Consider the following 27967-nt stretch of genomic DNA (forward strand, 5'->3'; position numbering starts at 1 on the left):
GGGGGTGTTTGGAGGAGCAGGTGAGCAGTTTCAGGAGCAACCAGTAGTGAATGCCGTACAAAATAGAGCTGGAAAAGATGGACAGCTCCACTCTCCTGCCTGATCTGGTCACCCTTGTAAGCATCAGGCCTGAAAGCCCAACTTGGAGGTTCAACGTTTCAACGCTATGGGGAGTGGCAGGTCCATAGGGCATCCCTGGGTTTCTGGCTTTTGGGAACCATAGTCTTCAAGGCGCCTCTTTGCAGAGCAGGCTGGGAGACAGCTGTGCTCAGATGGACGTGCTGTTTTCTACTTCCGGGGGGTTGAGATAGTGGTACGGCAGAGGCAGCCTCCGGTTCCGCTCCTCAATTTCCATGGAGATCTGGGCCAGGCGGTTCTGGAAAGCTGCAATTACCTCCTTCGGCTCCTCTTCTGTGAAATGTTCATCAGGATAGCACCCAAGCGGTCTCTGGAGGGAGACAAGAAACGAGGGTGAGGTTCTAGAAAAGGTGTTTCCCAACCTTTGGGGGCCATTGCCCCCTTGGTGCTATAAACTGTGGGCATGTTCAGGGTGGCAGGAGAGGCTATATTGTTTATTAACATCCTTCCTAATTTGCATTAGCAAGTTCCTTTACACAGCAGAGTGCAGTCCCCTTTACACAGCAGAAAGCTAGTTGCAAACTAGTGTGAGTTTCTTAAGACAATACGCAATTCAATCTGGCTTGTCCAGATTGAAATGTGTTCTAATATTTGCTTGGTAAGACAAGACAGTATCTTAAAAAGCAGAGATATCACCTTGCTGACAAAGGTCTGTATAGTTAAAGCTATGGTTTTCTCAGTAGTGATGTGTGGAAGTGAGAGCTGGACCATAAAGAAGGCTGATGGTCGAAGAATTGATGCTTTTGAATTATGGTGCTGGAGGAGACTCTTGAGAGTCCCATGGACTGCAAGAAGATCAAACCTCTCCATTCTGAAGGAAATCAGCCCTGAGTGCTCACTGGAAGGACAGATCCTGAAGCTGAGGCTCCAAGACTTTGGCCACCTCATGAGAAGAGAAGACTCCCTGGAAAAGACCCTGATGTTGGGGAAGATGGAGGGCGCAAGGAGAAGGGGATGACAGAGGACGAGATGGTGGGACAGTGTTCTCGAAGCTAGCAGCATGAGTTTGACCAAACTGCGGGAGGCAGTGGAAGACAGGAGGGCCTGGTGTGCTCTGGTCCAGGGGGCCATGAAGAGTTGGACACGACTTAACGACTCAACAACAACAACAACCCCTTGAATCCCTCCTAAAAGAATAAAGACACCACCGTCATATTCATAAGCAATAAGAAGAAAGTTTACTCATTATCAGGCAGCGCACATTGTGATCCCTGAAGGCAGGCTTAAGGCTTAAAGTTACAAACTTTCTCAGGATGAAAAGAAGATGGAAAAGAGGGAGAATGGCAGCATGCCTTGTCCTTTTACCAGGTCAGGAAAGGCCATGCCCACCCACTAGTCCTATGTGCAAGGAAGGATGCTCCAGGCCAAGAGGAACAGGAAGTTTCGACTGGCTGGACCAAACATTCCCTTGCATGTCCGCTCTAGGAAAACAAGGAATGTTGTACTTGACTGCTCCCAGTGGATTACATCCCACATAAACTCATCCCCAATGCCCTCTACCCCCACCCTATACAAAAGTATAGACCATGTGAAAAGGAACTAGGGGTCTTAATAGACCGCAAGCTTAACATGAGTCAGGAGCGTGATGCAGCAGCAACAAAGGCTAAGGAAGATAATAACACAATAAAATTCAGAGCAGTAATTGAACCACTTTATAGGAAAACAATAAATTGCTTAGAGGTGTTTTGTTCTACTAAGCCGCGTGTTAAGATTTGTTAAATAAATAAAATGAATTTCAGATTATATTACTTAGTGATGGGCGAATCTGTCGGCTTTGGTTTTTCTCAGTTTCTCATTTTGCCATTCTAAAATTCAGTTATTCACATTTCCACGAATTTGCAAAAGTATCAAAATAAAAAAATAAAAAAGCAATTCCTCGTGAAAATTAATCAGCATTTCGGTGCGGATTTCTCCTGATATAAACTCTTTGTGTGAAATTTTGCCTCATATACAATTTTTCACATGATTGTGTTGTATTTTTGTAACAGCTTGCTTGGCTAGAGCAGTGTTTCCCAACCTTGGGCCTCCAGCTATTTTTGAACTACAATTCCCATCATCCCTGACCACTGGTCTTGCTAGCTAGGGATGATGGGAGTTGTAGTCCAAAAACAGCTGGAGGCCCAAGGTTGGGAAACACTGGGCTAGAGGATCGCATTGCAAAATTCAGGGAAATACAACTTCCAACGGATGGTTGCATTTCGATTTGTGTTCCCCACCCCCCAAAAAAGTGTGAATTAGGTAGTTTTGCCGATACATGTGAACTGAGTCTAATACTCCCAACATTCCTAATATTATTACATTTAGGGTTGTATTGAACTAAGTTTTCCTCAGAGCAGATTCGCTGAACCGAATAACTGTGTGCAGTTATTTCAATGAGTAAAACTTAATTGAATCCCACCCTTCACCCCCCCTTTTTCCTCCAAGGGGCTAATGGCAGCTGCATACATGGTTTCTCCTCAACACATTTTTACCCTAACAACAAGTTTGCAAGGTAGGCCAGGCCGAATGACTAGCCCAACTTCACCAAGGGAGCCTCATCGCTGAGTTAGTCCAACGCTAACCACTACTCGACACTGTCTCGTTCAGGTTGGCCCTTTGGTTGCTTTGTAGCAGAATACAGTATACACCTTTTCTTGCTCTGGCTGTGCTGTGATAAAAAGGAGATGGCCATCTGTCATGGATGCTTTAGTTGAGATTCCCACATTGCGGGGGGGGGGGGTTGGACTAGATGACCCTTGGGTCCCTTCCAACTCGACAATTCCAAGATTCCATGATGATGATGATCATGGGTAGGCAAACTAAGGCCCGGGGGCCGGATCCGGCCCAATTGCCTTCTAAATCCAGCCCACAGGCGGTCCGGGAATCCGTGTGTTTTTACATGAGTAGAATGTGCCCTTTTATTTAAAATGCATCTCTGGGTTATTTGTGGGGCATAGGAATTCGTTCATTTCTCCCCCAAAAATATAGTCCGGCCCTCCACAAGGTCTGAGGGAGAGTGGATCGGCCCCCTGCTGAAAAAGTCTGCTGACCCCTGATGATGATGATTGATTTACAGTGGTACCTCAGGTAAAGTACTTAATTCGTTCCGGAGGTCCGTACTTAACCCGAAACTGTTCTTAACCTGAAGCACCACTTTAGCTGATGGGGCCTCCTGCTGCTGCCGTGCCGCCAGAGCACGATTTCTGTTCTCATCCTGAAGTTCTTAACCTGAAGTACTATTTCTGAGTTAGCAGAGTCTGTAACCTGAAGCGTATGTAACCTGAAGCGTATGTAACCCGAGGTACCACTGTATTGAATTTATATACTGCCCTATAGCCGGAGGTCTCAGGGCGGTTCACCGAACAAAATCAAAACATAAAACCACAACACATATAATCAAAATAACAACCCAATAAACACCCTCCATCAATGTCCCTTCCATCTTCCTCTTACCCTATCCTCCGGTTCTTTGCTAAGCAGCCCAAGGAGCAGCAAAGTGTTACAGGTGGTGCCGACGTCCGGCAAAGTCTCCAGGACGCTCTCGAAAGTTGCCCTGCCCTTGATTTTTGGGGGTGGCTTCCTCATGGAGGAGGGGTAGTTGGGCATCCAGGCGCCAAAGTCAAACTGGAGAAGAAGAGCTGGAGGTTAGAGGGCCCTGGGTGGTCAAAAGGCCCCTGGGACCCTTCCTCCGCCTCTGCCTGGGGAGATGAGTCACCTGAGAGATCCACAGAGGATGTTCGCTGGGATTAAATCTCAGAGGAAGGAGGGAGATTCTCCATTGGGTGAGGCTGGGGAACCAGCACTGGAAGCTGCCATATACAGATGCCATCCCTTCGCCCACCTGGTTCAGAATTGTCTACCACTCCTCCCCAACCTGGTGCCCTCCAGATGTTATTGGAGACCACTCCTGTTTCACCTGTACATTGGCTGTGGTGGTTGTGGCTGGTGGGAACTGGAGTCCAATGACATCTGAGGAGCTTGAGGATAGGTAAAGGTAAAGGACCCCTGGACAGTTATGTCCAGTCAAAGGTGACTATGGGGTTGTGGCGCTCATCTCGCTTGCAGGCCGAGGGAGCCGGCGTTTGTCCACAGACAGCATTCCGGGTCATGTGGCCAGCAGGACTAAACCGCTTCTGGTGCAACGGGACACTGTGAGGAGTACCACTACGCACGGAAATGCCATTTACCTTCCCGCCACAGAGGTACCTACTTATCTACTTGTGCTGGTATGCTTTCAAACTGCTAGGTTGGCAGGAGCCGGGACAGAGCAATAGGAGCTCACCCCATTGCGGGGATTCGAACCGCCGACCTTCCGATCGGCAAGCCCAAGAGGCTCAGTGGTTTAGACCACAGCGCCACCCGCGTCCCCTTCCATGAGGATAAGAAATGCTGTTCTGACCCACCCCCTCTCTCACATACACACAATTCTCCCTCTCCTCTCCCTCTCTATGCAATCATTTGCATTCCACAGAGTTAAAGAACAGGAGAAAGATGAAGACCCCAACCTGGCCGTTGTTGACGCTGGCATGGCGGATGGAGCAGGTGAATATTACCATGGTGAGGTATTTGGTGAGCTGGGCAATGGTTTTTAGTTGCTCAGGGAAGCCTGGAAGGAGAGCAAAATCGGGGTCAAGATGCCACCCCACACAACTGACCCCACCAACCTCCCCCAGACGCATAGCTGTCAACTTACAGATTTGAAAATAAGGGACCAGCAGCCTCAAAAATAAGGGATCAGTAGCCAAAATAAGGGATTTTAGTCAACCAGCAGCCAAAGGAAGCCTCAAGTGGTGGTTCCCACAGCGCAGCAACCCGGCAAAGGGGATGCAGCAAGGAAAACCACCGTCCCCTCTCTGCTGGGAAGCGCTGAGCAAAGGCGAGTCCCCAGGCAACGCGGCCGATTTGATGGGCACAAGGCATGCAAGCTCCACCCCCCAGTCGTTCTCAGACTCCTTATTGGGTGAGCAACGCAGCCAAGCAACCCAGTTGGAGCCTCCCTCCTCCCTGGCCGGCAGGGAGGGAAGGAGAGGAGATGCTTCCTTTGAAACCTGGGAAATTTAAGGGACATCATCAATAAGGGACGGCAGCGGAACACGGCACTGGGATAAGGGACTTTCCCGCCAGATAAGGGACGGTTGACAGCTATGCCCAGAGGTGGTTGCAGCATGAGGCGATTCAGGGTTCGACGGCCATTTTTGTAGCTCGCGATGAAGAGGACGCGGGAAGCAGATCTTACCAGAGGACTCTCGATGGAAAAAGCACTTGTCGAAAATCTCAGCCACCCAGGCCTGGAGCTCAGGGTCCTCCTTGACAGAACCGTCACTTTTGTAGTAGAGATGGACAATGCCCTTCACAAAGCTGTAGCAATGAGAGGAGAAGGGAAAAATCAGTGGCAGTGGCCGGTGAGGGCGCAGGAGGAGAAAATGGCTTCTCTCGTGGCCCAATCTGTTGGCCTCTGGAGGTGTGGGATTACAACTCCCATCAGTCCCCAGCTGGCAAAGAATGACTGTGGCATGCTAGACTAGAAGGCGGCAGCTAGATTGGTGACTGGGAGCGGCCACCAAGACCATATAACACCGGTCCCGAAAGACCTGCATTGGCTCCCAGTATTTTCCCGAGCACAATTCAAAGTGTTGGTGCTGACCTTGAAAGCCCTAAATGGCCTCAAAGGCCCAGTAGACCTGAAGGAGCGTCTCCACCCCCATCGTTCAGCCCGGACACTGAGGTCTAGCGCCGAGGGTCTTCTGGCGGTTTCCTCCCTGCGAGAAGCCAAGTTACAGGGAACCAGGCTGAGGGCCTTCTCGGTGGTGGCACCCGCCCTGTGGAACACCCTCCCACCAGATGTCAAAGAGAAGAACAACTACCAGACTTTTAGAAGACATCTGAAGGCTCTTTAGGGAAGCTTTTAATGTTTAACAGACTACTGTAATACTTGGTTGGAAGCCGCCCAGAGTGGCTAGGGAAACCCAGCCAGATGGGCGGGGTATAAATAATAAATTATATTATTATTATTATTATTATTATTATTATTATTATTATTATTATTATAAGCCTTCCTGCTGGGGACACTGGGAGGGCTGCAGAGGCAGACCTCCAGCCCATCTCTTCAAATCCTGGAATTCCTAGACTTGGGAAGGAGTGAATTGTGCTTTGAATTGTGCTCAGAAACGTACTGGCTAGCCCTCGCTTTCCGCTTTGTCCCTCTCCGCCCTCCCGGAGCCAGGATCGCACCTCTCGATGGCTTCCCAGAGCTTCATGCCGTCCTCCTTGTAGTAGTAGCCGGGGAGCGACTCAAGCCCCCTCTCCCGGAGATCGTCGGGGAGGCAGAGGGTGGAATACGTCAGCGTCGAAAGACCTTTAGCCAGCAGGTGTGACAGACCGTGGAAGCCCGTGGCCATGGCCTGGGAGGGAGAAAAGGCCCTTTTTGAGGAGCTTGTAGCACGGTGGAGCAGATGCAAAGCTGCCAAGTGCCCTGGGAAAAAGGGACATCTCGTTTTTTTCATGAGAGATCATGGCAGCCGTTTTGGGCGCTCTTGCGCTTAAAAAGCACCTGGGAGGGGTAGAGAGGTGCAGGTCGCGAGAATCTCTTGGGAGAGCATCCCGGAAGACACATGTCCCAGTTTGGGGTCTGAAAAAGTTGGATGGTATGTGGAGCAGGTAAGCTGCTGAGCTCAGAAACAGGAAAGCACCTGCTTAAGGCAGGGGATTCCAAAGTTATGGTTTTTTTTGGTATATAATTTTTTTATTAAATTTTCTGTTTTACAGTTTAAAGTACTCTTTCTTACATCCTTAAGATATCAATTACTTCCCTTCTTCTCTTTTCATGGTTCATGTTACATATCAAAAAACCCTGCATAACCTACAAAAACTATACCATTCAGTCTTCCATTATTACATCCATCAAAACTTATTTGCGCTGTTGAATTTATCTCAATGCTGCCAGCGTTTTCAGCTGTACACAGTTATTTCCCATATATTCAATAAACGCTTTCCAATCTTCTCTAAATATATGTTCTTCTTGTTCTCTTATTCTATGTTAAGTCTGCAAGCTGTGCATATTCCACCCCCATCGTTCAGCCTGGACACGGAGGTCCAGCTCTGAGGGCCTTCTAGCGGTTCCCTCCCTGCGAGAAGTGAGCTTGCAGGTAACCAGGCAGAGGGCCTTCTGGTGGTGGTGCCCGCCCTGTGGAACGCCCTCCCACCAGATGTCAAGGAAATAAACAACTCTCTGACTTTTAGAAGCCATCTGAAGGCAGCCCTGTTTAGGGATGTTTTTAATGTTTGATCATAGAATCATAGAATCCTAGAGTTGGAATAGACCACAAGGGCCATCGAGTCCAACCCCCTGCCAAGCAGGAAACACCATCAGAGCACTCCTGACATATGGTTGTCAAGCCTCTGCTTAAAGACCTCCAAAGAAGGAGACTCCACCACACTCCTTGGCAGCCAATTCCACTGTCGAACAGCTCTTACTGTCAGGAAGTTCTTCCTAATGTTTAGGTGGAATCTTCTTTCTTGTGGTTTGGATCCATTGCTCCGTGTCCGCTTCTCTGGAGCAGCAGAAAACAACCTTTCTCCCTCCTCTATATGACACCCTTTTATATATTTGAACATGGCTATCATATCACCCCTTAACCTCCTCTTCTCCAGGCTAAACATGCCCAGCTCCCTTAGCCGTTCCTCATAAGGCATCGTTTCCAGGCCTTTGACCATTTTGGTTGCCTTCCTCTGGACACGTTCCAGTTTGTCAGTGTCCTTCTTGAACTGTGGTGCCCAGAACTGGACACAGTACTCCAGGTGAGGTCTGACCAGAGCAGAATACAGTTTTATGTTTTATCGTGTTTTTAATGTTCTGTTGGGAGCCGCCCAGAGTGGCTGGGGAAACCCAGCCAGATGGGCAGGGTATAAATAATATATTATTATTATTATTATTATTATTATTATTATTATTATTATTATTAACAGTTTATTTCCCATATGTGGGGCAAAGTCTTCATCGTGGGCAACTGCCCCAAGGATCAGACTACTAAGGGTTAAGCAAATCCGCGCTTACCAGGTCTATGAGGCCCCCTGGAGCAAAGAGGTTCCCCCTTCCCAGGACGTTGATATGGAGCGTATATCTGAAGTGTGGGATTAACAGCTGCAGGTGAGAGAGAAATAAAACAAGGTCAGAGAAAGGAGGTCACATAGGGCAGGGGAAGCCCAAAGGAGTGGTGAGATCATCCCCTTCCCCAAACCTTGCTCAGGCCAACTCTGGGTATATCCACCCTCCACAAATATTTTCATAGAATTGCAGAATTGTAAGGGACCCCAACGCGGGTGGCGCTGTGGGTTAAACCACAGAGCCTAGGGCTTGCTGATCGGAAGGTCGGCGGTTCAAATCCCCGCGACGGGGTGAGCTCCCGTTGCTCGGTCCCTGCTCCTGCCAACCTAGCAGTTCGAAAGCACGTCAAATTGCAAGTAGATAAATAGGTACCACTCCAGTGGGAAGGTAAATGGTGTTTCCATGCGCTCCTCTAGTTTCACCAGAAGCGGCTTAGTCATCCTGGTCACATGACCCGGAAAAACTGTCTGTGGACAAACGCCGGCTCCCTCGGCCAGTAAAGCGAGATGAGCGCCGCAACCCCAGAGTCGTCCGCGACTGGATTTAACGGTCAGGGGTCCTGTTATGTACTGGGTTGAATAGGATCCAAAAGGCAGCAGTCTGATTGGTCCTAGAACAATAGGATTCAGAATGCAGCAGTCTGATTGGTCCTAGAACAATAGGATTCAGAATGCAGCAGTCTGATTGGTCCACAGGAGCCACCCAATCCAGCTCCAGGTGGAAGTGAATCTGCAACCTGATTGGCCTACAGGTGAATCCCGGAATTAGCCAATCACGTGGGGCCCATTGTGTAAATAATGTATATAAAGCAGACATTCTGGGGGAACTTCCATTCCTCCTCACCACTATGAGCTGAATAAAGAGCATGAAATCCACACTCGACTCTGAGTATATTTCAGGTCCCTTTACCTAGAGGTGTGCGACACAGCTCTCTTCTCCAAGGAGAGGGCCAGGGAGCTCGGGAGGAAGAGCTATGGGGCACCACCGCCTCTCAGAATGTGCCGCCTGAGGCAGCCACCTCACGCTGCCCAACGGCAGAGCCGGCCCTCCCTGCAACCCACACCCACCTTGTGCACCGGGTGGCACATGGGCAGTTGCCGCAGGGTGGCCAGCAGGAAGACTTCCACCACCAGGTGGGTGTGCAGTAGGTGGGTGAGCACCTCGTGGATGTGGAAAGTGCTGTTTCGCACCCAGAGCTTTGCCAGCGCCCAGTCCCACTCCGAATCGGTGGGCAAGAAGACAGGGCTCTCTGGTCCGGGTTGCTGGGTGAGCTGGAAACAGAAAAGCATTGTTGAGGCTGTCGTTGTTTTTCGAGAGCAAGTTACTAGTCCCTTGGGAGCACAGCTGTCAACATTTCCCTTTTTTAAAGGGAAATCCCCTTATTCCGAATAGGATTCCTCGCAAGAAAAGGGAAAAGTTGACAGCTATGCTTGAGAGGGAAGTAAAAATGGTGTCGCAGGTCAACAGGGAGTAAACCCATATTTTTTTGCAGGCAGGCTTCTGTAGGAATATGTTTGCACTTCTGAGCTGTACGAAACTATTCCCCCACCAGGCCCCCGTCCATGAGGCAACGGCACAAAGCCAGGAATCTTTTTCCTCTAAACCAGGCATGTCCAAAGTCCGTTTCGGGGGCCTAATCGGTTTAATCTGGCCCCTGTGGCAGTTTATTTCCAGGGGTAAAATCCCAAAAACCTCAATGACTTCAACCCTTAAAAAAGTTCAACAACTCTCATGGCCCTTCACTTCATCAAATCTGGCCCTCGTTGAAAAAAGTTTGCTCTAAACCATGGGTAGGCAAACTAAGGCCCGGGGGCCGAATCCAGCCCAATCACCTTCTAAATCTGGCCCCCGGACGGTCCGGGAATCAGTGTGTTTTTCCATGAGTAGAATGTGTCCTTTTATTTAAAACACATCTCTGGTTTATTTGTGGGGCATAGGAATTCATCATATATTTTCCCCCAGAATACAGTCCGGCCCCCCACAAGGTCTGAGGGACAGTGGACCGGCCCCCTGCTGAAAAAGTTTGCTGACCCCTGCTAGTAAACCAAAGCGTTGTAGTCAACTAAGCCCTACTCGGGACAGACCCATTGAAACGAACATGTCTACTTTTCTCAACACGCCTTTTGAAGCAACGATTCCAGTCCCACTCTGCCCTCGATTTGAAATCATCCTTTTCTTTAAAAAAAATATCTGTTTTTATTGTTAATTGCTCTGGGATGTTTCGTCGGAACTGAAATAACAGAAGAGCCTGAGTGTTGTGGTGGGGTGGGGTACAAGGGGGTGGGGTGGAAGAAAGAGGGTGAGGAAGAAAATTAATCCCTCCAGCTCCGAGGGGTGGGGGGCTTAGTGGAATTTGCCACCCCAGAGGGAGACGGGTGTTACCTGGATGGCAATAGGGATCATTTCCCCCAGGGGAGTCGAGTGCAGGAGGCAGAGAGGAGCGGAGATATGCTGGAGGGAACCGTTCAGTTTGGCGGCCGGGACGCCTTCCAGAATCTGGCAGTCGATGAGGAAGATGGTGCCCTTCTGTAAGTCAAGGTAAAGGTAAAGGTAAAGGGACCCCTGACCATTAGGTCCAATCGTGGCCCACTCTGGGGTTGCGGTGCTCATCTCGCTTTACTGGCCGAGGGAGCCGGCGTACAGCTTCCAAGTCATGTGGCCAGCATGACTAAGTCGCTTCTGGCGAACCAGAGCAGCACGGAAACGCCGTTTACCTTCCTGCTGGAGTGGTACCTATTTATCTACTTGCAATTGACGTGCTTTCGAACTGCTAGGTTGACAGGAGCAGGGACCGAGCAACGGGAGCTCACCCTGTTGCGGGCATTCGAACTGCTGACCTTCTGATCGGCAAGCCCTAGGCTCTGTGGTTTAACCCACAGCGCCACCCGCGTCCCCTCTGTAAGTCAAAGCCTGCCATTAATAGGATGGAGGGGTGAGGTAGGACAATAATACACCTCCAAAATGAAAAATGGCATCTATCCAGTAAAGGCTTCCTGGGAAACGATATATAATGAGTTAAAGAAAATGTTCAAAACCACTTTTGTTAAAAAAACCCAGAAGCCTTTCTAGTGGGTATAGTGGGTGAACAGATACCAAGGGAAGATAAAAGACTGTTCATGTATGCAATAACAGTGGCAAGAACCCTTTTAGCCCCAAAATGGAAACAGCAAGAAATACCAACGAAAGAAGAGTAGAAGATGAAAACGATGGACTTTGCGGAACTGGCAAAGCTGACGGAGAAAATCTGAAACCAGCACGATCAAGTATTCCAAAAGGACTGGAGTAAATTTATACGATATTTGAAAGATCGTTGTAAGCAATTAACAACACTAGTAGGGTTATCTGAAGATTTGTGATGATAAATTGTTTACCTTTCTATATTTAGATAGATAGATAATTTATTACGGTCAAAGACCAGCTCACATAACACAACACAAGAAAAACAGCGTTCATAAAGATAAAATATACAAGCAGAAGAGATTGCAGCAATAGCTCATGAGTTAAAATTGAGCTATATACATACACCCGTACAACTGAGATTTGGGCTACCATAAGAAATTGACCCCGAGGCGTCCCAAAGGGCAACTTCAGCATTTCCCTAGTAAGCTATTTTATTCTAGAGGATGATATATGCCTACAAATCTGGGCGCAGAATCTGGCTACCAGCCAGGTCGTCTTATGATCTTTGCTTAAGAGGAGAAAATTAAGTTTAGACTTGTCTGAAAGATCGGCAAGCCTCTTCAGCAAAGGATCAATGGTGTCTCTACGAACCTCAACATAAAAAGGACATCTAAAAAATATGTGTTTCTATATTTATTTAAACTTTGAGGTATTTTGTGATGTCTTATTAGAACTGGAAATTTCCTCTCACCCCTTCCCAACAGGTGGGTGGAGTTTGCGGCCCTGAGCAGTGCCACCTGGCCAGGTGCCATCCACCAGGTAACTGCGGGCTTCCCCCCCACCTGGTAGGCCAATGGGCTGCCGGTGGGGGTGTGGCCTGGGAGTACATTTAGGGGCCGGTCCCCGGCCAAGACTCACAGGCCTTGTTAGTTATCCTTTATCTTCGAGTGAAAGGGGGGGCATCTCATGCACCCCCCATGTGGCGGCGTTTTTGCAGGTCCCGTTAAAGCAGCGGTTCTCAACCTGTAGGTCCCCAGATGTTGTTGGACTACAACTCCCATCATCCCTGAGCTCTGGCCTTGCTAGCTAGGGGTGATGGGAGTTGTAGTTCAACAACATCTGGGGATAGAATAGAATAGAATCATAGAGTTGGAATAGACCACAAGGGCCATTGAGTCCAACCCCCTGCCAAGCAGGAAACACCATCAGAGCACTCCTGACATATGGTTGTCAAGCCTCTGCTTAAAGACCTCCAAAGAAGGAGACTCCACCACACTCCTTGGCAGCAAATTCCACTGTCAAACAGCTCTTACTGTCAGGAAGTTCTTCCTAATGTTTAGGAAGTCCGCTAATGCTCTGTGTCCGCTTCTCTGGAGCAGCAGAAAACAACCTTTCTCCCTCCTCTATATGACCTCCTTTTACATATTTGAACATGGCTATCATATCACCCCTTAACCTCCTCTTCTCCAGGCTAAACATGCCCAGCTCCCTTAGCCGTTCCTCATAAGGCATCGTTTCCAGGCCTTTGACCATTTTGGTTGCCCTCCTCTGGACACGTTCCAGTTTGTCAGTGTCCTTCTTGAACTGTGGTGCCCAGAACTGGACACAGTACTCCAGGTGAGGTCTGACCAGAGCAGAATACAGGGGCACTATTACTTCCCTTGATCTAGATGCTATACTCCTACAGGATCCACAGGTTGAGAAAGGCTGTGTTAAAGGGTGTTTGTGGGAGTCCCTGACCCTAGAGAGGCAGCAAGTAGATCAAACTCCCAATCTGGTGCTGTGCGTGGGCGCACTGTGTAAGTTCACAGTTGCAGTCCCCTCACATTGCAACTGTCTCCCTCAGCCCCCTTTGGGGTTGAGAGCAATACCTTCCAGGGCCATTTCCAGGTTGCCTACATCTGAATTCAATAAAGTTGTGGCCAATTCGAACCCATACCTTGTTGTCAGGTCTCTTCCTTTGTAGGGGGTGGAGGGGCCCAAGGACAGGTTTGGTGCGTGGGCCCGCAGATATATAAAATGCTGTGATATAAAGGTTTACTTTGAAAGCCAAGAGGTGGGGGGGGGGGGGGAGGAAGTCGATAGGCTCGAAAGAGCCAAAGAGGTCAAGTGGAAATAATGATGTAATTATATACAGTGGTACCTCAGGTTACATACGCTTCAGGTTACAGACTCCGCTAACCCAGAAACCGTGCTTCAGGTTAAGAACTTTGCTTCAGGATGAGAACAGAAATCGTGCTCTGGTGGCGCAGCGGCAGCAGGAGGCCCCATTAGCTAAAGTGGTGCTTCAGGTTAAGAACAGTTTCAGGTTAAGAACGGACCTCCGGAACGAATTAAGTACTTAACCCGAGGTACCACTGTATATTCAAATTGTATTAGTGTATTAACTTATGGTCTGTGTGTGTGGTTTGGGAGCTGCACGGTCAGGGGAAAAACAACGCTGTCCAGGGTTGTAAAGACTGCGGAGAGAATAACTGGATGCCCTCTTCCCACCTTGGATCAAATCTACGCTTCCAGGTGCCATAAGAAAGCGGCAGAGATAGCGCAGGATAGTGCACACCCCGGAAATGATCTCTTTCAGCTTCTGCCTTCTGGAAGAAGGGACAGGGTTATAAAGACTAGGACTAGCTGCCTGAGAAACAGTTTCTATCCAAATGCGATTTTGGTTTTAAACGCAGCGTAAGGTAGTCTCTGTGGGAGTATGTTGTATTTAATTATGGGGTATCAGAGTTTTTAGGGGGTTAACCAGGCTGGGATATCTGGGGTAGCAGGCTTGTTGGCTTTTGAATGTCTGATGTAGATTTTTTTCAGTTTCGTTGTTCTGTATGGGACAATGACAATAAAGATTATAGTATCGGAAAATTAATAAAAATTATTTTGAAAAGAAAAGAAAAGTGGCTGCCTGTCTAATAATATAAATTGTATCTTCTTTCCATTGACTCATCCATCCCAAGTCTGTAGCAAAACTACGTGAAATTATTGGAGACTATGCAAACAACCAAAGCTTTGAGTGACAGTTACGGAATCTTGCGAAAGAGCATCAAAATTGCGGAAGAGAACGAGCAGCAAAAGCAGAGCGGGCTCAACAATTCACGAAAAAGGAACAAAGGGAGAGGATAGAGCGAAGGGCATCCCTGATGGCAGCTGAGGACTCTGTGAGGCTGTGTTTGGAAGGTGGGGGCCTGCCCTGTCTTCTTACCTTCAGCTCCTCCTCCAGGGTTGTGTGCTTCTCCAAGGATTTGGCAACCATCTCACGTGTGACGGGGAAATTGGCTGGGATCTCGGTGCAGCGCCGGATGACGACGGGATTCACTCCGTTGAGATACTGGTACCCAAAGAAAGCATCTTCGTCCCAGTGCGTGCTGACATATTCTGGGGACACAGAGATGTCCTCGGTAAGGTATCAGAGAGGGCAGATTTCCTTTGGTGGGTGTGCTAGAGGAGGCCTTTATTCAGAGGTGGGGGCAGATGGGATGAACCGCAAAAGTCCTTCAGTCTTCAGTTCCTCCCATCCATAAAGTAATAATACAGCCGAGGCAGCCGAGACCAGCCTCCAGGAGACAGAGGGATTTGAATAATAATAATAATAATAATAATAATAATAATAATAATAATAATAATAATAATAACAACAATTTATTATTTATACCCCACCCATCTGGCTGGGTCCCCCCAGCCACTCTGGGCGGCTTCCAACAAAACACTAAAATACAATAACCTATTAAACGTTAAAAGCTTCCCTAAACAGGGCTGCTTTTAGATGTCTTCTAAAAGTTTGGTAGTTATTTTTCTCTTTGACATCTGGTGGGTGGGTGTTCCACAGGGCGGGCGCCACCACCGAGAAGGCCCTCTGCCTGGTTCCCTGCAACTTGGCTTCTTGCAGGGAGGGAACCGCCAAAGGCCCTCAGAGCTGGACCTTAGGGGGGCTGAACGATGGGGGTGGAGACGCTCCTTCAGGTATACTGGACCGAGACCGAGTGGGTCTAATAGGTCTGCATGTATGGCAGGATTCTGTGTGGCCACAGAAAAAGGCTTAGACTATGGTAGCAGGTGCAGAATTTAGGCTCCTGGGAATCTCAGCCAGAGGAACTTGCTGTCTTTATGAAGATACTGACCTGAAACAGGGGATCGATAAAACCAAAAAGCCCTCCGTACATCATCCAGTTTCCGCCAAGAATTCTTACAATCCAGCAAGCCCTTCAGCTTCAGCTCAACTTCTCTGGCATTCAGAAAGGAAAATAAAGCGTATTGAAGAGTGGTCGAAACTGGGTCTCCAAAGCTCCCCTTGCTTCTGCCCCCCACAAAATGACTGGCAGAAATAAAACAGCTACAGCATAGATACTTCCCACAGCATAGATAAGCATGATAGGGAGGAACTTCACCTGTTGAGTTCCTGTCTGCTCTACAAGCCTCAATGGCAAAAAGGCTGGGAATTTTATACTTCCACAGCTTATTCCACACACAGGCACATTCTTGCCAATCCACAGTTGTTCCCTTGTCGGTACATTTAAAATCAAATAATAATAATAATAATAATAATAATAATAATAATAATAATAATTTTTATTTATATCCTGCCCTCCCCAGCCAAAACCGGGCTCAGAGTGGCTAACAACAGTAAAATGATAAAACATTCTAAAATCATTTCATTATAAAATTCATTCAAATCAGATTAATGGCAACCATTGGGCTAGAGTTCTGTGAGGATTGCCAAAGGAGGGGGTCAGGCTGTGCCTTGGCCAAAGGCCTGGTGGAACAGCTCTGTCTTGCAGGCCCTGCAGAAAGATGTCAAGTCCCGCAGGGCCCTAGTCTCTTGTGGCAGAGCGTTGCACCAGATCGGAGCCACAGCCGAAAAAGCCCTGGCTCTGGTTGAGGCCAGCCTAACCTCCCTGTGGCCTGGGACCTCCAAGATGTTTTTGTTTGAAGACCGTAAGTTCCTCCGAGGGGCATACCAGGAGAGGCGGTCCCATAGGTACGAGGGTCTTAGGCCGTATAGGGCTTTGAAGGTTAAAGGTAAAGCTACCCCTGACCATTAGGTCCAGTCATGACCGACTCTGGGGTTGCGGCGCTCATCTCGCTTTATTGGCCGAGGGAGCCGGCGTACAGCTTCCGGGTCATGTGGCCAGCATGACTAAGCCGCTTCTGACGAACCAGAGCAGCACACGGAAACGCCGTTTACCTTCCTGCCGGAGCGGTACCTATTTATCTACTTGCACTTTGACGTGCTTTCGAACTGCTAGGTTGGCAGGAGCTGGGACCGAGCAACGGGAGCTCACCCCGTCGCGAGGATTTGAACCGCCGACCTTCTGATCGGCAAGTCCTAGGCTCTGTGGTTTAACCCACAGCGCCACCCGCGTCCCATTTGAAGGTTAAAACCAGCACCTTAAACCTGATCCTGTTCTCCACCGGGAGCCAGTACAGCTGGTATAGCACCGGGTAAATGTGATCTCGCAGCGAGGACCCCGTATGGAGTCACGCTGCGGCATTCTGCACCCGCTGGAGTTTCTGGGTCAGTCTCAAGGGCAGCCCCACATAGCGCGAGTTACAATAATCCAGTCTGGAGGTGACCGTCGCGTGGATCACAGTGGCCAGGTCAGGGCGAGAAATTTGCTATGATCAAAACGGTTGAACCAGAATTTTTGCACCAGTTCAGATCCTGGGGAACTCTCTCATCCCTCCTCCAGCTCCCGCCTCTGCCACCCATGTCTCAACAGATACTTACGAAGCCACCATTTGCACCCGAAAGGCACTGTATCGGCGGCAGGAATACTGATCGTTTGGATGCAAATTGTCAACGCAGTCAACATCTAGGCATTGAGGCCAGCCGGGTTGATATTCTTTATATCTGCCCCAACAAATAAACATAAATGTTTGCAAAAATCCATAAATGGGGGGAAACTGCATAAAAATCAACGTCAAAGCAAAAATACAAATGTGCATTATATCTGATGAAAATTGCTTGCAGAACTGTGTGCGTTACTCAAAAGTGCTTTAAAAAAACGAGTATAGGGAATTTTGCAGTAAAATGCTGCTCAGTTTTCACAGGGACTTAGAAAAAGCCCCCCCAAAGTGATCTGGAAATGTGGAAAACTAAAGATGGGGAAAATGAGAAACTCTGGGGAGAGCCACACCATAGATTCAACACACACGACTTCTCCCAAAGAACCCTGGGAACTATAGTTCCCCCTCACTGAGCTACAATTCTCAGCACCCTTGCCTTTGCAGGAAGTGCTTCAAATGTATGGTTCAGGGAGCGCCCTGAAATCTTATTCGGCTCCTGAGATTTCACACTGCCAAGCATATTACGCCAACCATGAGGACTAGGAAGTTGCTGAGATTCTCGGGAACCTACCGTATTTTTCGCTCTATAGGACGCACTTTTCCCCCTCCAAAAATTAAGGGGAAATGTGTGTGCGTCCTACAGAGCGAATGCAGGCTCCTTGGCTTCAGTGATAGCAACGCGAAGCCTCCGAAGCGCAGAGGGAGTGCTCCCCCCGCGCTCCAGAGGCTACGTGTTGCTTTCGCTGAAGCTGGGAGAGCAAGACTCTCCTGGCTTCAGCAGAGAGGGAGAGCTGCGCAGCGCCCCTTCAGCCAAGCGGGACGAGAAATGGAAGGGGCTCAATTTCTCCTGCCGCTTCGCTGAAGGGGCACTGAGCAGAGAGGGGGAGATATTTTTTTTCTTGTTCTCCCCCTCTAAAACAAGGTGTGTCCTATGGTTGGGTGCATCGTATAGAGCAAAAAATATGGTAAATTCTGCATGCGCTCTTTGGGGGAAGCCATGTATGAAATGTGCTTTAAATTGTACAATGTGGTGCTGCCCTGAGAGAACCCAATGTTGACAGATTGCCTCGTCCCTGCAGCCGACTCCTGGCCCATTCAGATGAGCTAGCCATAAAATCTGCTCACCTGTAGGCCTGTCGCTTCGCTCTCAGCTCATCTCTCCGATGTTGTAAGAGCAGCTCGTTCTCCTTGTCCATGCAAACGGTTTTGGCTGGAGGGGAGAGAGGCGGACGAAATGGAAAGAGAGTTTTGGGGGAGAGGAAAGATCGCAGGGCGGGGCTTTCTCTGGCAACCTGGCTCCATCCCTCTGAACCCAGGGGCAGCTTTGAGGCCACAGCCCTGTCTTTGGAGAACCAGAGATCTACCGTAATTCGAATAAGGACTTCCAGAACTCAAGCCTGAGCTTGCTTCCCTTCCTCTTCCCTCCCCATTGCTTTTTCCTTTTGTGTCATGACTTTCAGATTGTCAGCCTCAGGGCAGATACTACCTTGCCACAGACCTCGTAAGCCGCAGCTGGAGCCTTTTTGGCTAAAGAGCGAGTAAATAATAATCATAATTACAATGAAATATATACAGTGGTACCTTGGGTTAAGTACTTACTGTATTTTTCGCTCCATAAGGTGCACCTGACCATAAGGCGCACCTAGTTTTCAGAGGGGGAAATAATCAAGGGAAAAAATATTATCCCCCCCCCCCCAGCTCAGATCTTCTCGCGGCTGGAGGGGGAAGCCCGGTTAGCCCCCACACACAGCCCCAAAGAGCAGCTCAGGGACCTTCTCCCTGCTTTTGCGGGAGGTGGGGGAATTCCCCCACCTCGTAGAAAAGCCCACAGGAGCCGCGCAGCCTTTAAGGAGCACACGACTCCTGCAGGCTTTTACACGAGGAGGGAAACGGGATTGACTGGCCACGTCAGTCCCTTCTCCCTCCTGGGGAAAAGCCCGCAAGAGCCGTGCGGAGCTTGTGTGCGGCTCTTGGGGGCTTTTCCTGCCTGCCTCCCCCCTGCATTCGCTCCATAAGACACACACACATTTCCCCTTACATTTTAGGAGGGGGAAAGTGCGTCTTATGGAGCGAAAAATACAGTAATTCGTTCCGGAGGTCCGTTCCTAACCTGAAACTGTTCTTAACCTGAAGCATCACTTTAGCTAATGGGGCCTCCTGCTGCCGCCGCGCTGCCGGAGCACGATTTCTGTTCTCATCCTGAAGCAAAGTTCTTAACCTGAGGCACTATTTCTGGGTTAGCGGAGTCTGTAACCTGAAGCGTCTGTAACCTGAGGTACCACTGTATATATCCTTCATGGAGTGGGTGGCTGTGGCAGCACGGAGCCTTTGGCCACGAGGAAGTCTTGGGTGTGATACGCCAAGCCAGAAAAGCGTCGCTCCTTCCCTTCTGTGGAAATACCAGAAAGCCAGACAAGGTCTCTCACCTGCCCCTTCTCTGAGCTCGAGGGTCTGGTACCCCACAAGCCACTGGTAGCAGGGGAAGCGATATGTCTCTCCCTGGGGGGCGGCCACTTCAACATAGCTGCAGTTCCAGTTTGTCTGGGGGAAGATGCTGTACTTCTCCTTGTGGAGCCGGACCAGCAGGATGGGGCCCAAGTCCTGTTCGCTTTGGACCACATATTCACCCACCTAAGGAGCAGAATGGGAGAGTTTAAGGCAGGGGTCAGCAAACCTCTTCAGCAGGGGGCTGGTCCACTGTCCTTCAGACCTTGTGGGGGGCCGGACTATATTTTGAAGGGGGGGGGGGAATGAACGAATTCCTGTTCCCCACAAATAACCCAGCGATGCATTTTAAATAAAAGGACACATTCTACTCATGTAGAAACACGCTGATTCCCGGACCGTCCGCAGGCCGGATTTAGAAGGCGATTGGGCCGGATCCGGCCCCTGGGCCTTAGCTTGCCTACCCATGGTTTAAGGCATCATGGCAACCGGAAGAGGCTGTGAAATGCAAAGAAGGCGGTGTTTTCGCAACCGCCTTCCCCTTCGGTAAAAGGACACAGGACTTTCTTAAAGGATTCCGGCAGTAAGCCTGAGAGTTAACCCAACCCAAAAGTGTTCTGCACACAATAAATCAGTTCTGAGTTTCTCCCTCCACCCGCTCACCCCATCAACTGCATCTTCACGAAGGTTTAGCCCATCGCTAGGCTATCAGAACAGCAGGAGCAGCTGGGAAGGGAGAAGTGGTGTTCATAGTTTTTTAAAAATAATCATTTTGTATGTTGCCTTTGTTTCTCAATTTGATCCTTTTACATAGTTTTGCACGTACCGTGGTATTTTATGCATTGCGCCTTTCAGTCCTTTGTATTGATCATTGTTTATTGTCTTTTTTTTTTTTTTTTTTTTTTTTTTTTTTTTGCAGAGCTTTAAAAACAGCATTTATTAATCTGCACTGTACCCAGTTTCCTAACATACTAGCTGAAGTGCACAATTACAGTAATTGCTTTAATTGCACTGCAGCATTTTATACAACCTTGCATGCACAGGAAAATGCCACTGTAAACTGAACAAATGTATTTTTAAAATCCCAAACATTTAATTTAAGGGAATCATGTTGCTGGTAAATTCATTTTTTTTTTTTTTTTAAATAATTTTTTATTAATTTTCCAAACATGTATTATATACCAACAACAAAACAAAACAAAACATACACACAAATAAACATGTATAATTTCATAAACTCATTTTCCTTCACCTTGTTTCCCGGACTTCCCCATACCCCCCTTTTTCTGCATCCTTATTTTTCCCTTTTATCAGCAACCCTCCATTTAATTAATTAATTCATCTTCATTGTAATTCCCTTAAATTTATGATATACAGCTGCAATTCTCTGTTTCTTAACACCATAGCATCTCAGCACTCCTCAATGTTACAACAATTTTTAAGGTATATTTTAAATTTCTTCCAGTCTTCTTCCACTGTCTCACTCCCCTGGTCTCGGATTCTGCCGGTCATCTCTGCCATTCCCATGTAATCGATCACCTTCGCTTGCCATTCTTCCAGAGTAGGTAGCTGCTGCGTCTTCCAATACTTTGCCAGAAGAATTCTTGCTGCTGTGGTAGCATACATGAAAAAAGTTCTGTCCTTCCTTGGCACCAATTGGCCCACCATGCCCAGGAGAAAAGCCTCTGGTTTTTTAGGGAATGTCCATTTAAGGACCTTTTTAATTTCATTATAGATCATTTCCCAGTAGGCTTTAATCTTCGGGCAGGTCCACCAAAGGTGATAGAAAGTACCCTCAATCTCATTACATTTCCAACATTTATTATTGGGCAAATGGTAAATTTTTGCCAATTTGACTGGAGTCATATACCATCTATAGATCATTTTCATTATGTTTTCTCTTAAAGCATTACAAGCCGTAAATCTAACACCAGTGTTCCATAACCTTTCCCAGTCATCAAACATAATGTCATGACCTATATCTTGTGCCCATTTGATCATAACTGATTTTACTGTTTCATCTTGTGTATTCCATTTCAGCAGCAAATTGTACATTCTTGACAGGTTCTTAGTATTGGGTTCTAACAGTTCTGTTTCTAATTTCGACCTCTCCTTCTGAAAACCTATTTTCCTGTCTTGTTTAAATACCTCATTTATCTGAAGGTAGTGCAACCAGTCTCGTACTTTAGACCTTAATTTATCATAACTCTGTAATTTGACCCTTTCACCATCTTGCTCTAAGATTTCACAGTATTTTGGCCATTTGGACTCCATATTAAGTTTTTTTGTCTCTTTAGCCTCCATTGGTGATAGCCACCTGGGAGTTTTACTTTCCAGTAAATCTTTATATCTTATCCAAACATTGTATAGTGCTTTCCTAACAATATGGTTTTTAAAACCTTTATGCATTTTTACCTTGTCATACCATATATAAGCATGCCAGCCAAATCTGTTATCGTACCCTTCCAAATCCAAAATGTCTGTATTCTCAAGAAGCAGCCATTGTTTCAGCCAGCAAAACGCTGCCGATTCATAGTAAAGTCTCAGGTCCGGCAGGGCAAACCCCCCTCTATCTTTTGCATCAGTTAAAATCTTAAAGTTTATTCTGGGCTTTTTGCCCTGCCAGACAAATTTTGATATGTCTTTTTGCCACTTCTTAAAACAGTCCATTTTGTCCAGGATCTGGAGTGTCTGGAATAAAAACAACATTCTAGGCAATACATTCATCTTAATAACAGCAATTCGGCCTAACAAGGAAAGTTTCAACCTTGACCATATTTCTAGATCTTTCTTCACCTCTGTCCAACATTTATCATAGTTATCTTTAAACAAATTCGCATTTTTAGAAGTCAGATTCACACCCAGGTACTTCACCTTTTTTGTTATTGCTAAACCTGTTTCACTTTGAAACTTCTCTTTTTCTGCCAATGTTAGATTTTTCTCCAACACTTTAGTTTTTTGCTTATTCAATTTAAATCCTGCCACTTGACCAAATATCTCAATTAGTTCTAATACTCTTTTAGTACTAGTATCTGGCTGTTGTAAAGTCAATACAAGGTCATCTGCGAATGCCCTTAGTTTGTAGTTTTTGGCTCCGACCTGAATCCCTTTAACCAATTGGTCCCCTCTAATCATGTTTAACAAGACCTCCAGGACTGTTATAAAAAGTAAGGGAGATATTGGGCACCCCTGTCGTGTACCTTTTTCTATGAGTATTTCTTCCGTAACCACATTGTTCACAATCAACTTTGCTTTTTGCTTAGAATATATAGCACCTATACCGTTTTCAAAACCTTGGCCTACCCCCATACCTTGGAGATTCTTCTTCATAAAGGTCCAACTAATATTATCAAAGGCTTTCTCCGCGTCCACAAAGATCAGCACCGCCTTTCTGTTAATGTTCACTTCCAGCAGTTCCAAAATGTCTATAATGTTCCTGACATTGTCTGACATATGTCTCCCTGGGAGAAAGCCTGTTTGGTCCTTATGAATCTCCTCAGTCAGTACTCTTTTCAATCTTTTTGCTAAAATGTCTGCAAAAATTTTGTAATCCACGTTAAGTAATGATATAGGGCGGTAGTTTTTAACCTGGTTCTTTTCAGTCTCTGTTTTCGGTATAAGTGAGATAAAAGCTTCTTCCCACGATTCAGGTGCCTTTTTCCCTTCCAAAATTTCATTGCAAACCTCCTTCAGTGGTTGTATTATCCATTCCTTCAATGCCTTATAGTATCTAGCCGTTAGGCCGTCTGGTCCTGGAGATTTTCCCAACTGCATATTCTGAATGGCGCCCTCTATTTCTTGCTCTGATATTTTCTCATTCAAAATCATTTTGCTTTGATCTGAGATCTTTGGTAATCCATACTTCTTAATAAATTCTTCTATTTCCCGCTCATCAATTGGCCCCTGTGTATATAGTTTCCTGAAAAAGCTTTGGAAACAGTTGCTTATCTCATTTGGTTTATGAATAATTTTTCCATCCATTTCCAAACTTGTCACAGTGTTCAGTTTTTGTCTCTTTTTCAGTTGCCATGACAGAAGTTTCCCACATTTATCTGCCGATTCAAATGTTCTTTGTCTCATTTGCTTTATTTTCCATTCTATCTCTTGATTCATCAATTCCATGTATTGCGTCTGGTAATACTTTATTTCTCTCAAAATCTCATGAGACTTTGGTTTAGACCTCAATTTCTTCTCACCTTCTTTTATCTTTTCCAAAAGTTTTTCTTTCCTCTCATTCTGCTTTTTCCTCTTTATAGAGTTTTGTTGTATCAGGAAACCTCGCATCACGGCCTTACTTGCGTCCCATATTATTCTTTTCTCCACCTCTGTTCTCAAATTTATCTCAAAATAGTCTTTCAAAGTTTTTTGGGCCTTCTTATAAATCTCTTCATCTCTGAATAGGGCGTCGTTCATCCTCCATCTGAAGGTTCCAGTTGTTGTTAATTTCATCTCCATCTTTACAGCATTATGGTCGGAGCAAGTCTTTGGGCAGATTTCTGCTTTTTTTATCTTTGAAGCCATGCTACTAGTTACCCAAATTTGGTCGATCCTTGTCCATGTCATTTTTGCTTCAGAGAAAAAAGTTCCCTCTCTCTCCAGAGGGTTCTTCACTCTCCAAATATCAATCAGGTCCAGTGTTTCAGTCATTTCAAAAAAAGTCTTTGGTAGTCTTCCATCATTAGAAATTATTTGTCTCTGTGCCTTGTCCATGTTAGTGGAGACAACTCCATTCATGTCTCCCATCATTATGATTTTAAAGTCCAAATAGTCCATTAAAGTCTCATGCAACTTCTTAAAAAATTCCGCCTTCCCTTCATTTGGTGCATATATTCCCAATATCAAAAATTTTTCTCCTTGGACTTGTATTTCTATTGCCAGATATCTTCCTTGTTCGTCTTTAAATATCATTTTAGGGGCCAATTTTTCCTTTGCATAAATCACGACACCTCTTTTTTTGACCTTGTCTGATGAAATAAATTCTTGTCCAAGTCTCTTGTTTACAAGTAATTTCCTGTGTATCCTAGTCACATGCGTTTCTTGTAAACATATTAAGTCCAATTGCTCTCTCTTCAAAATATGGAAGACTTGGCGTCTTTTTCGGGGAAGGTTCAAACCATTACAATTCCAGCTAAGAAGTTGCAGAGACATTGTGCTGCTATGTACCTATTCCTCCAACTGCTCCAAGTTTTTGTTCCTCCTCCGATGGTGGTAGTAATCCAAATGAAAGATTTGCAATATCTGTCGATTCTTTGTCTCCTGTTGTTTCTATTACTCCTTTCTGCAGACCCTCCTGGTATCTTTCCAAAAAAAGTTCTTTATCTTGGATTGTTTTTATTTTAATCTTCTTCCCTGTGTAGTTAAAAGACAGTCCTTGTGGGAACTCCCACCTGAAAGGTATATTATTCTTCTTCAGCAGGTAAACCAGGTCTTTGTAGAAGGCCCTCACCTCCAAAATATATTTAGGGATGTCTTTAAAGATCTGAACTTGACAGTTCTGAATTTCTAGAGCCTTGTGGTAGTGTAAGTCCAGTATTTTGTCCCTTTCTTCTTTAGATCTCAGTGTAATCAGACAATCCCTGGGCTTTTTGCCTTGCCTTCTGCCCAACCTGAAGGCCGTTGTTATTTCAAATTCTTCCTCCTGTAGCTCGTCCTGCCAAAATTCCATTGTTTATTGTCATTGCTAAAATTCTGTTTGATGTTTCGAGATAATTTTATCGTGCACTATTATATTCTAGTAGGTTATTAGGTAAAGGGACCCCTGACCATTAGGTCCAGTCGTGGCCGACTCTGGGGTTGCGGCGCTCATCTCGCTTTATTGGCCGAGGGAGCCAATAAATAGCTTCTGGGTCATGTGGCAAGCATGACTGAGCTGCTTCTGGCGAACCAGAGCAGCGCACGGAAACGCCATCGACCTTCCCGCCAGAGTGGTACCTATTTATCTACTTGCAAGTGATGTGCTTTCGAACTGCTAGGTTGGCAAGAGCAGGGACTGAGCAACGGGAGCTCACCCCGTTGCAGGGATTCGAACCGCTGACCTTCTGATCGGCAAGTGATAGGCACAGCGCCACCCACATCCCTAATAGGTTATCATGTATTACTTTATTTCATTTCATTTTAAAGTTACGTTTCGTTATGACTTTTTGTATTGGATCAGATGATTATAAGGTGTGCGATCTATGCTGTATATTTTGTTGCTGTGAACCGCCTTGTGTATAGTAACATAGAAAGGCTGTAGATGAATTAAAACTGAACTGAAATGAAAAATTAGGGCTGAGCTAAAATCCTGCTGAAATCTGTGTAGACAATGCTGAGCTAGGCAGGATTCCGAAAATCCAAAGCACTCACCTCTCCGGGCGAAAAGTCTTTGCCGCATTTATCCAGCTGGGTTTGGGGGCTCTCCCCTCGAGACCCCACCAAAGTGATGGAGATCGAATCCATGGTCCCTGCACACAGGTAATTGCCTGTGGCAACCCGGATTTTGTAGGTAGTAGCCATGGAGGCTGCAGCTGCGGGACTTTTCCAGAAACCTTGACGAAAGCCAGCGAGGTTTTTATTCTCCCCCTTCCTCCGCCTGCTTCCCGCCCAGAGGGTAGCTGTTCAAAGGAGAAGCCCAGCCAGTTCCCCCACTGCTCCGCCTTGCAGGGTGACGCTTGGAAGAGAATTTGTGAGTGAACATGAGTCGGCCCCTCCTGACTCCCACGCATGCTCACCTGGGACAGGTGCAGGTTCATGCAGGTGGGTGGGATGTTTCACTTTGCAGGAACTTTATCAGATGCTGGGAGATCTTGGGTTCGAGACCGGGGGCTGCAGGCAAAGCCGGCTTCCATTTATCTGCAGGAAAGATTTAAAAAAAACTAATTGGTGACAAATTATGACAACACCAGAGGACTCCTCACCTGGAAGGATTATCTTTGGCTCTGCAATCTTGACATGGGGAATTCTCGCAGGCTTTCGAAAGCAAGCATACCATGCTGCGTAATCTGGTTGGCTGGGTTCATAGCATGCGATACCAACTGCTGGGTTGCCAGGATAATGCCCAAAGTTGCCAGGTCAGCTGCCTGTTATGCTGCAGCACTAATCCAGTCCGAAACCAAAACTGGGCCTCCTTCCACTTCGAAGGACTTCACTGCCAACTCTGCCATCGAGCAAGATCTGCGTCGCCATGTCTAATACTTTACAGAAGATAGTCTTCTTAATCTTCTACTTACTTATTTTAATCAACACATCGTTTATTTAAATTCCCCTCCCAAAATGTGTTACAAAAATTATATGGATTGAATGAATATAAACGGACTCTCCTCCCTCCCTGAACAGTATTTCAGGATTCACGCTACATTTCTTTAAAGCACAAGATAGTATAAAAGTGGGGTAAGGGATCTTCTCTATAACATAATGTTCAATCTCCTGTAAAAAAAAAATTGAGCTTGTGCATGCTGGACTCCTATAAACCCCGGATTCAGCAAGTGTTAGAATTCAAAGTCTGGAGTGTTAAAACATAAGCCAGGCAACTCTAATTCCTGGATCGAACAAGTGGCTAACATTTGGCCAAGTGCCGGGTGGTGGGCCATTAAGAGAACAAAGGATCAAAAGGATTCTGCGCCAGATGACAAATGGGTGGGGCCCCTCCCTCAACAGAAAAAGCCAGAGTTTAGAGAACAGGCTGGCCCCGCTTTAAGTGCAACTGATCTGTGCACAATCGCCAAACCCAGAAGTGACCTGCAGATGTCATAAAAGACGTCACTAAAAGGGCAGAACAGGGTGTTTCAATTTCACGTGATTTCACGCAAGTGTGCAGTAACCCAGAATGCCCCCCACCCGGTGCAAATTGTGGGTTGCCTGCAGAGAGTTAGAAGCAGTGACAGCCTCGGCCCAGTATATCTGAAGGAGCGTCTCCACCCCCGTCGTTCACTGAGGTCCAGCTCCAAGGGCCTTCTGGCTGTTCCCTGCTTTCTAGAAGTGAAGTTACAGGGAACCAGGCAGAGGGCCTTCTTGGTGGTGGCACCTGCCCTGTGGAACGCCATCCCACCAGATGTCAAGGAAATAAACTGCGCAGTTCTGGCTTCTGTAATAGCTGCGCAGCCTGCATTCGCTCCATAAGACGCACACACATTTCCCATTACTTTTTAGGAGGGAAAAAGTGAGTCTTATAGAGCAAAAAATACAGTAAATAAACCTGCCTGTTTGATGCCTCTCAGTATTGTTTCTCAATTAGCTATCAACTGGATAACTTCTTCACATAAGTTTTGGATAAGTACGATGACGGACCAGAGCCATGCTGATTTATGTGAACACACAAGAAGGAATAAAATTTGGCAATTAATTCAAACAACCCCAGAAAGTTAAAATTATTCGGTGAACCGGATGTTTCACCACCTCCCCTAAATGCTAAGTCATGCTTTG

At 46.7% G+C, this 27967-nt stretch overlaps 1 protein-coding gene across 1 annotated transcript; it reads right to left on the bottom strand.

The window, feature by feature from the left end:
- Nucleotides 1-26062, bottom strand: LOC114583620 (arachidonate 12-lipoxygenase, 12R-type-like). The gene is made up of 14 exons (XM_077916857.1): nt 25913-26062; nt 19549-19753; nt 18248-18332; nt 17064-17186; nt 15457-15560; nt 14541-14713; nt 10604-10747; nt 9289-9492; nt 8171-8257; nt 6349-6518; nt 5354-5475; nt 4623-4723; nt 3571-3741; nt 1-448 (listed from the first exon to the last, which is right to left on the bottom strand). The coding sequence occupies exons 1-14, from the start codon at nt 26060-26062 to the stop codon at nt 269-271; spliced, it is 2019 nt and encodes a 672-aa protein (XP_077772983.1). The 3' UTR covers nt 1-268.
- Between the last annotated feature and the right edge of the window lie 1905 nt (nt 26063-27967).

Source organism: Podarcis muralis, chromosome 13 (assembly GCF_964188315.1).
Source record: "Podarcis muralis chromosome 13, rPodMur119.hap1.1, whole genome shotgun sequence".
In the NCBI taxonomy this organism is placed as follows: Eukaryota; Metazoa; Chordata; class Lepidosauria; order Squamata; family Lacertidae; genus Podarcis; species Podarcis muralis.